Source organism: Sinocyclocheilus rhinocerous, unplaced genomic scaffold, assembly GCF_001515625.1.
Source record: "Sinocyclocheilus rhinocerous isolate Xijiao unplaced genomic scaffold, SAMN03320098_v1.1 scaffold1539, whole genome shotgun sequence".
Taxonomy (NCBI): domain Eukaryota; kingdom Metazoa; phylum Chordata; class Actinopteri; order Cypriniformes; family Cyprinidae; genus Sinocyclocheilus; species Sinocyclocheilus rhinocerous.
The window spans coordinates 121,943-132,863 of NW_015662173.1; the positions used below are offsets into that span (position 1 = coordinate 121,943).

At 37.2% G+C, this 10,921-nt stretch overlaps 1 protein-coding gene across 1 annotated transcript in view; it reads right to left on the reverse strand.

Moving 5' to 3' along the window:
• LOC107727892 (prokineticin receptor 2-like) overlaps positions 1-6,469 on the reverse strand; it is a 16,505-nt gene extending 10,036 nt beyond the window's left edge. Inside the window, exon 1 of the mRNA XM_016537929.1 lies at positions 6,000-6,469. Coding sequence (XP_016393415.1) covers positions 6,000-6,469 — 470 coding nt within the window. The remainder of the gene's footprint in view (positions 1-5,999) is intronic.
• Between the last annotated feature and the right edge of the window lie 4,452 nt (positions 6,470-10,921).

Genomic DNA, 10,921 nt, shown 5'->3' on the forward strand with positions numbered 1-10,921 from the left:
TCGATGAATGTACATGGCCTAGCCTATAATAAATAATATTTTAGCATCTAGATACATTGCGAATATGTAAACATTTGAATTTGTGCCGAATGAGAGATGTAGTCATCAGTTTCACGTTAAATTAATTTGTATAGCCTTAACTTTAGAGGATTTGTTGTGGAGATAAACTAATAACTGTGTTTATAATGTTTGTAAACATTTTGCTTTACCGGCATTTTAGCCTACATTATTTCTGAATGTAATAGGGCTAATAAAATGCGACGTGAGCCTATACACGACTTGCTTTTTTTGTTTGTTTTTTTCACTCGCCGAACGCAATCGTATACAAGTAGCGTTTTTAACAATGCAGCAAAAAATTTTAATATCTTTAAAAAATACTTTAATGTCTTTAAAGTGTTAATATATTTGTTTTTGTTGTTTAGTAGCCTACATTTGGCCAAAATCAAGAAAAGATGATGTATTGGCTGTGACTAAGCGCAGCGGATTAAGATAGGCTACCAGATCTCTTCCTGTTTTTTTTTTCTTTTTTTGAGTAGAAAACACTGTACTTTATTATTATTATTAGGCTATTATTATTATTGTTATTATTATTATAGGCAAAGAAAAAGTTTTTAAAATAATGTTATTAACCGGTATTTTTTCTAGGCAAACCGATTTCGGAACGATAATAATACAGAGGAAGGATCGCAGAGAAACGTTAAAATATCGATTCTGCTCGGAGTGAACCGATTGGATTTTTTGGTTTTGTTGTTGTTGTTGTTTTCAAGCCCTGCTTTTTACTAGTATTTTTTTACTCCATTACATTTCATAACAACATTTCTATCATGACAACTCTCGGAAGATTTTAGCATGGTAATGGATATGACAATGTTAATGTATTGTTAATGTTATAATAGATCTGCTACGCTGCTGAATTGGTTATTGCTGTTGTTGTAGATTTTTGCTGCTGCTGCAAAGAAAGTACAGGAACTTGCTACTGCCAATGCATACGCCGATATGGTGCTATGAGTATTTAAGACATACTGCTGCTGCACAAATAGCATATACAGTATAATAACCCTTAGCAGATCGATACAGGTGGAGCTGGGGAGGTGGAGGATTTCAGAGGAACCAAGTCGGTGCCAAGTCGTTTAACACTGTGAATATCATCAATTTGCATTAGCGACCCATCAGCCTGCACCATCTAGATTTTCATAACAGAACTTGGCATGTTGTTCCCATATATTTTGAACTTAAAAAAATCACAATCCCCTCTAAAGACGTAAGAGTGATGTCTGATTCATGAGCTGATTCTTTCCAAAAAAAACCTGTTGGATTGGTCCTCAAATCACACTGAACGATTCAATTGCAAACAAGACTGATCTGATTGCAGCTGTTCTTGAGCCAACGACTCACTGATCTGCTCAATATGAGCCAAGAACTGGGGTAATGCTGGAGCTTGAATGTGGCATGAAAAGTAAGTCACTGATGCCCAATTTTAGTATTGATTATGGTAAATGAACATCATATTTTGATCCCTTCGTTTATCGAGCTGAAGAAATCACCATGCAAGAGTACATTTACATTACATTTACATTTAATCATTTAGCAGACGCTTTTATCCAAAGCGACTTACAAATGAGGACAACAGAAGCAATCAGACCAACGAGAGAGCAACAGAATACAAGTGCTGTGACAAGTCTCAGTTAGTCTAGCACAGTACACATAAGTTTTTTTTTTTTTTAATAGAATAGGATAGGTAAGTGCAAAGAGTGATGTCTGATTCATGAACTGATCAGATTGCAGCTGTTCTTGAGTCAATTCACTGATTCAATGATCTGATCAAAATAGCCATGAAACGGGATATTGCTGGAGCTTGAATGTGTGTCTGACTGATGGCGTGAAATGTAAGTTACTAATGGAGAATTTTTGTATTTATTGTTGTAAATAAACATCAGATTTAGGTCACGACTGTCAGTTGTTTGTGAAGTAAATGTAAAATGTAAATTATTAGGTAAAACAGCACAAATGAATGCCCATGCATCTTCCCTGCTGCCGTAGCAGTGTCAAATGATATCAAACTAGTATGTTTGCAAAGAGTTCTTCTTAAAACACTAAAGCATTTTCCCCATAGTATCGTTATAGCCGCATTTATTCAGATTTTTGTTTTCCCTAATTTTTTAAAAAATACTATATTACACTATATTTTACTTGTTTGCACACTTAAATTATCAGTAACTTAAATTAATATTTTAGTTCACTAAAGTTTAATGTTTTAGTATATAATAAGTTTTTGCAATGAAGTGAAAAGTTTGCTTATTTGCAGATCTACACACTAAAATAGACACTAAATTACTAGTCTGTTGGCTAGAATAACTAATACACATGGTTCATTGATTTACTATTAATACTTAAGCACATTAAAATCCAGTACTTTTGTACCTTTACTCAAGTAAAATGGAAAACAAGTATGTTTAATGGAGAAACATTTTATTATGGTGTCTGTACTTTTACTCAGTTAATGTTAAATGGTAATGTTGTTCCCCACCCATGGATATACATTACAGGATGGAGATGCCAGGATGCCAGTAAAATATGCCAACTTCAGGTATATATTTTAACATTATTGCCACCTATGCACTGCACACTGACAGTGTTTTTGAGTCTTGTGTGAAAGCTAAAGTTTCCTAATACTTCAACACGTTTCTTCTGCTGCATTGCCAGCACTGACGTTTCCCTCAGGAAATGCAAATCTGGTTCAGTGTGTTCCATTTGTCTTATTTAAAGGGGTCATAGGATGCTACATGAACATTTACAAGTAGTTTGAACTGAAATGTGTTAGCAGTGTGTGTGTACACAACCACCCTATAATGATAAAAATCCACCCAGTGTTTTTTTTTTTTAAATCTGGTTAAATGTTTTCCCCTTTCTCAAATCGAGCCGATCTCAGATGCCTGTCTGTGTGATGTCACATAACTGTTTTTGACAGGGTAAAAAAGGTGTTTATTTACACTACCATTGAGAAATTTTAACCAAACTATGTTACAGACTTTTCATTAAGACCCTAAAGAAATCATATCAACTTGTGGAAAATGGGCATCCTATGACCCCTTTAAGGATTTCTATCAGTAGATCAGAAGCTTCACATGTAAGCCATCCATAATTTAATTTTGCTTGATTATGGACTGTCAATTAGAGTTAAGTCAAACGGCGAGGCAGATTTAATTATAAGTGGTCCTCACATGGCCATTATCAGAATTAAAAAAAGACTGTGAATAATGTTAAAACAAACTGGGTCCTGTCAAATTGGAACTGTGTAAAATGACTTATTTATATGAAATGCCACGGGAGACTTCAAAAGCTTCAAAAAATAAAATGCTTCTCACATCTAACTGCTGTAGAATTAGTACAGGATCCGTAATGTACTCTTTATTCTCTTATTTTAGCAAAATTGTAGCTCTCCGGTACAGGAAAAAATTTGATCATTAATATTGTCAATATTTCCACATATTTTATTCCATTTCCAGCTCTTTGAGCAGGCTTATGTAAAGAGCACATAATTGTTGTTTCCTCTGGCCATATTTTATACCTTCATAGGGAAAGGATAAAGAAAGCCCACACAGAAGCAGCATTTTAAACAGTTTCTTGAGTGCCCGAATGATTCACTCACATTATTAAAAAATTTTCTAAGCAGTCCTCCATATGTCTCCACATTCTGACATGGGTTGGGAGATTTTGTTGAATAAAACATAGTTAAGACTCAAAACTCTGAATGGATGAGATGTGTTTGAAGCTAACGAGCACACGGCTGCGACCGCACATTTGATCTTAATAGAAAAGTTTGCTCACACTTTCTATGAAGCTTGTATTTATAATGTTTTATAAATGCATTCTCAAAACATTATAATAGATGCAAACACTTGTCTTCATGAATAATCATAACAACAGTTTTAGTAGTACATTATGAAGGATCTAATTACGTATGTGTGGTTATCACATTTAAGAGTATGATGATTTTCAACCATCAAAGCCATTGATAAAAGTATTATAAGTCTCATATCTTGACATTAAGATCTGTACAGATTCTTACTACATCTTATGAGTGGTTAGGAGTGTTTCTTCATACCTGTGAACTGAAGGTAATGTGAGTTTCACTGTGAGCTCACTGGTAACCATTTTACATACAAAACAATGAAATATTGTTTTGTGGATATTAAAATTAGAAATGTTGATAGTAAATGTGTCATAACCCATTAGTAATATCTCATGGCTGTTTTAAAGAAGACTTAACTCACGTCACATTAATCAAAGCAAGGACCACTAATACATATTACGACTGTCACGAATCCTGTCCATGCACTTCCGTTCGCTCACCACCAGAGATCACCCGCACACTACTATGGACTCTTGCACCACAATAACTGTTGCACTTCACCCCGGACTACAGTTCCCATCATCCATTGCACTGATTACACATACACAGCTGAAGGCACTGATTACACACAGCTAAATCCAATCAGACATGCTACATAAGCCATGTACTTCGTCTTTCTCACTGCCGAGTATTGTAAGCGCATATCGCTACCCTAGTCGATAGCTACTTTACAGAGCCAGTTCCTGTTCCTAGTTTGATTTCTAGTTGTCTAGTCTAGTCTCGTCTAGTTTCCTGTTTGCCTGTTTCCTGATTTTCGCTTGTCCTGGATTATCCCTCTCGTCTCGCCCTGTTCGAATACTGTTTGCCCCTCGCCTGGACCATAGCCTGTGTTTCGTATTAACCCTTTGGAATACCCTGTTTGGACATTGTTCGCCGGAGATCGACCACGACCGCTCACTGGACTACTCTTGTGTCTTGCCCTCAATATACCTGTTTGCCATTATCTGACCCTTGCTTGTTTTGACTTTGTTCTAGAATAAAAGCTTTGCATATTGATCTGCACGCCTCTCGTCTCGTCGGCTCCGTAACAACGACCACATTATAAAGCCTGCTTACAAGTAGATTTGTAACAGTTTGTAAGATGCTGTGCAGATCTGCCCATCTAATGCATTACAAATACAGGCTTCAAAGAAACTGTTATGCAAAGTTCATCTAAAAACTAAACTTTCATCATGGTTTACTCACTTTCATGATGTTCCAAACCTGTTATTATTATTCTTTTTTAATCTGACTTTATGCCTGGAATAGTGCATTTTAATGAATGCAGATACGAATGAGATTTCAAAGTTTGGCAGAAGGGAAAACTTTGGTTTCCTCACGACACAAAACTATTGCATGGCATCAGAAGACTGGGAATACAGCATCTCATATAGACACAAAGCTTTTTGTGCTATTTTTGAGTTGCTGTTCTTATGAAGTATTGCATCATGGAAAAGAGCTGCATAATAATTCTTAAAAAAATCTCCTTTTTTGAGCCATACTCACAAGAAAAAGGAAAAAAACGTGTGAGTAAACCATGAGAGAAATTATATTTTAGGGCTGTTCCATTGTTTGACAACTGCAAACAGCTTATGATTTATTTTCTATTGTTTATTATGAATATTACTATACTGTAAATACATTGAACAAAATTATAAACGCAACACTTTTGTTTTTGCCCCCATTTGTCATGAGCTGAACTCAAATATAATTTTGTTCAGTGTAATAACTCACAGCCTCTCAAGGCTTATTGCTTTAATTTACTGCTTTAAGGTTGAAGCTCTATTGCCTTTATATTTGTTCTCAAGTACAGCTCTGTATTTTTAGTTTCTCTTGTTTTCATTTGATTTGTTGCCTCACAAGGATGATGCACAGCAGATGATTAAATCCTACTGAATAACTGAAAAGCTGGAAATATTTTCTCACAATCATCTGTCTGAGCAGTATGTGAAGTGTTCAGGAAGCACGCTGCATAATGCATGAATCTGAAAGCCAATTATATTTTGCCTGCTGAATAAGCCACCGCTGAACCCAGCCCCGGGCTTTCCTTTTCCTTCCCACTGTCTAGCCTAGCGGGACTGAAGAATGACATCTAAATCACACCAACCTGTCAACGGCGATGGCCAGTAAGGCATTGGTGGACACATAGAGAGACACAGTCCTGAGGTAGTTGACGGAGGCACATAGCACTTTCCCATGCTCCCAGGAGAGCTGCTTGACCACGTAATAATCCACCAAGAAAGGGCAGCAGACCACAGCCACTATGAAGTCGGAGATGGCCAGGTTGGCGATCAGCAGGTTGGTGAGGTTCCTGAGTTTCTTGTATCGGGCCAGAGTGGCTATGAAGAGGAAGTTGCCGAAGCCGCACACCAGAATGATGCAGACGAGCACGGCTCCGATGACGATGGTGGCCACGAAGTAGGCCAGGCCCTGTGTGGTGTCCGGCATCTCCTCTGCAGGAACGCCATAGTCCATGTCGTAGAAGTCAGTGTATGTGTCGTGAACGTCCAGAACGGGCACCTGGCCATGAGGGTTCACGAACACGGCCGCCAAGTGAGTGATGTTTGCGTGCTCCATGGCAGAGGACCGAGAGGAGCCGGTGAGCTCTGATGGGTTTCTGCTGTCGTAAGTCGCCCAATCTTTTTCTAGCAGTCAGTGGTCATGATCCAGGAATGTTCTTGTCTTTTGAAATGGTTTCAGATTTCATTTCCAGTAGGAGACAAGCCACACATGAAACACAAAACATAAACACTGACATTACTGCAGGATAATTGTGTTTAAATAATTCATGAAATATTGTGTTTAAAGAGCAGTTCACTCAAAAATGAAACCTGTGTCACTGAAAAGGAGTCTTATTCCAGAGTAAATCGCTTCACAGAAGCATTTGAATTAACTCATCAACTCGCTGACTCACTTTAGCACTTAAGTAAATTATCAGTTAATAACTATGATTTCTGTTTTTAACATTAAGCTACCGTGGCTTCAGAAGACTCAAAATATAGCTTTTATAAAACTTCAATGGTGCTTTTAGTTTCTTGAAAGTATCATTTCCCTTTCACTATAAATGCATGGAAAAGAGCAACCATGTATTATTCACAGTTTCATCTTTTGTGTTCGAAGAAATAAAGTCATACAGAGTTATGGAATGACATGAAGGTGAGTGAATAATCATAGGTTGTTCGTTTGGCAGTGAACAGTTAAACAAATCTTCAAAAAAAGTAAAACTATATAAGTATATAAATAAATAAAATAAAACAAGGCAACAAAGCAGTAATAAAATGATGCATCTTTGCAAAGCAAAAGCATTTGGAGTGTAAAATGTGCCATTTTGAAAAATTCTCTCTCTTCAAACAATTTAAGGTCGTACAATTAAAAGAGTATGATGCTTATTTCAAACCAGAAATGTCATTTTAAATTATTAAACCTTTTGCCGCCCTGGCACCACCACAACATGTAATATCCTATCAACATTTTCCTTTTACCTATACGAAACATGCATAAATAATACATTAAAAGGATATTCATACTGCCTCATGATGCATAATGTAAAGCTTTACATATGTAATCACAGTTATAATTTCATATCATATAAATGATAAATAGGATATGATGCATTGTAACACATGATATATGAAGCTGGATGTCAATCATTATTTTATCATGATGCACCATTTGCTTTAATGGTACATTCAAAAGAGGTATTATAATGTACTTACTGTAACTGTTCTTACAATTGTTGTTTTCATCAAATTAAAAACCAATGCTTCTGTCTGCTGGCCTTTCACTTAATTACATTAGAGGAGTTAATGTTGCAAACTGTTCATTTAGTGGAATAGCACTAACAGACATCAATAATTACAGACATTTTAAATATGAAACCGTTTGAGCTGTAACAGTTAAAACTAAACATTTTACACTTTATCCTACAAGATTCGCGCTGTCACCGCACGTTGGATATCCATGTGACCCTGTGAAGTGTCCTCATGCCGTGTTGTGAATAGACTTACCGACTTGCAGGAGTTGAGAGCTGCGTGTCATTGTCGCTGGTGTGAGATGCTTCATCAGTCTCATCTGTGTAATTCACATGAAGATGCGCGCATCTGGCCAGTCCTTCACACACATCAGTGTCTTCTCTCTCCCTCTTGTGGCAAATGTGGAAGTCTGATCATTGCCGTCTTCAGTCCTCCAGCGCGATTCCTCCCACCTGTTCGCTGTCTGTCGAGCGAATGCCTCTACAATACATCAGATGCATGCAGTCCTCCAATTAAAAGCTCAGTTTGGCTTATGTCTTACAAATAAATAAATACATTTTAAAAATTGTGTCCCTTATAGCCTACTGTATTTGTTCGTTCGTTCCCTTACTTTTCCCTGCCGTCCCAGCTAACAAAAATGAGTTGTCAGAACGTTTTGCCAACATTCCCATTAAGTTACGAAAACGTTATTTCGGAATGTTTTGTACACGTTGAAAACGTCCAGTTTTTTAATGTATTAAGAACGTTTTTTGTGGGATTTCTGCAAACGTTACAGGAACATTCCATTTTGAAAACGTTACGAAAACGTTATTACGGAATGTTCTTTAAATGTTTAAAATGTCCATTTTTTTCATGTATTAAGAACGTTTTCTTGGTGTATGTTAATGTTACAGGAACATTCCATTCTATCATCTTGAAAACGTTATGGAAATGTTATTAGTGAATGTTGTTTAAAAGTTTAAAATGTATGTTTTTTTTTCTTCATGTATTTGTTAGTCCTGTGTCTTGTTTTTCTCCCCATGTGCCTTCCATGACCTCGTTTCTCACGTGTTTCCTGTCCATATTTGGTTTTCCTGTTCCTGTTCCCATTTAGTTCCATTTGTTTCAGCTGTGTCCCAGTAATCTCCTCGTTTAGTTCTGAGTATATTAGCCCTGTGTTTTCTGAGTCCTGTCTTAAATGTCATCCCCATGTGATATGTGTGCATTCCCTCGGTTTGAAGATAATAAAGTGTATTATGTGTCACACTCGGGACAAGGAGGCAAACAGGCAGAGTATATCAAAGGATTAGTGTTTATTAACACAACTGAGAAAATGCTTCCAACAGAAAGGGATCAACTTAGAATAACTGGAAGCTGAGAACACAGTCTTATCTGGTGTGTTGAATGCCAGTTCCTTGGTCGAGAGCAGAAGAATCCTAGGCTTTAGGCAGGCAGGCAGGAGAGGGACCCGAGTTGAGATGCTTGTAACCTCGAGACCGAACGTTATAGAAACATTCCATTCTATCATCTTGAAAACATTATTTCTGAACATTTTTTAAACATTCAAAATGTCCAGATTTTTCATCTTGTTAGGAAAATGATAGGAAAAACTTGTTTCTGAATGTTTAAACGTTACATAAAATATGCAAATATCATCCAAACATTGCCCTGGGAAGTTTTTTATAAACAAATATCAATTTAAACAATAACATTTGGTAAAACATTACTAATTATATTTGTCAACACCAAAACTGTAAGACACTACACTAACATTTTTCATATTTTAATATATTTGATCATTTTCATTCATATTTTATTTGTCTACCTTTTGCCAAGGATAAGTGCACTGTAACATACAGTACATCTAAATGAAAACAATAGCATAACTGATATCTTACTTTACTTTCACATTTTAAATACTCAAACATTCCACAAACTGAAACATTCCAAATCTTACATAACAAAATACATTCTGTGTGTTAAACAACTAATTAATTGTGTTCTGTGTGTCTTCTTTTCCACAAGTATCTGCTTCGGGCTGAAGTCACACCTTAGATTGCAGCATCTATAGAAACAAAACATAGTATTAGTATACAGTATACTCTGTATTACATTTGCATTGTTTTCTTTATACATTTTTTACAAACTACAAAAGCCTTACCTTATCTCTGTGTGGTGAAAACTTCAGTGTTTCTGATATGAAGTCCTCAGTTACATTTTCCAGCACCTTGGTGCGTGTTCGACAACAGGCATCTTAAAATCCAGTTAAGATACACAAAACCCAAACATGTTACTGTTATGCCGAGATTTTTCACTCGCCAACAGGTTTTGCGAAATCGCCGACAAATGCCTGAAATCGGAGGCAAATCAGTGCTCGTTCACGCGAGTGACAATCACACAGTGTGAATTATCAAAGACGCGATCTGAGGGAATCGCCGACGCGTCGCCAACGCCCGTGAAATATTTGGCATGCTAAATATCTGGAGCTGCCGGCGATTCACAATCACGCTATGTGCAATGAGTTCTGACTGAAAAACACATCGGCGATGACCTACAGCCAATGAGAGAGCACGATACAGGGCAGCGGGAAGTTCGGGGAGGAGTTATATGAAACGTAGTTTGCGGACCAGTGTTGCCAAATCCGTGACTGCCGCCGGTAGTTTTTTATGTCAGCAGGTTGAAGCGACCCCAATAACGTGATATTTAGGCCCTGGAATGTGAATTGTACCAGGAGAACCCAGCCAAAAATTTGTGTATTTTACCCCCGAACGCGATTTTTACTGGGGGACCCCCTCGAAAGCAATTGGGCTATTTTCAGGCTAGTTTTGAGTAGTAATTGGGTGGGTTTTGTAGCGAAAACCTGGCAACCCTGCACCAGACAGAGCTGTCGGCGATTCTTCCTATTGTAAAGTCATGCAGTGTGTAACCTCCTGTCGTCGTTCCATCGTGCAATGTGAACACAGCAACAACTGAATGCTACCCCAGATAGTCACGCAGTGTGAAACCAACAGTGATGCGACGTCTTTGAAAATCGTGCAGTGTGAACTCGGCATTACTTACAATAAATTAGGACTAAGCATACAGTATGTACAATACACTGCTGACTTCCTCAATAACTCATCTGCAGTCTTTGGCCTAGCTTGCTCTGAAAATAGAGTTTGTCTTCAGCGACTTGCTATAAAATGTTTGGAATAAGAAACAACTGAGAAACAACTCACGGATTATGACATTACATATTTCCAGTTCCTGGAAATTCTTCTTTCCCTTGCGGCCTTTAAGACTATATTGGGCCCATAGA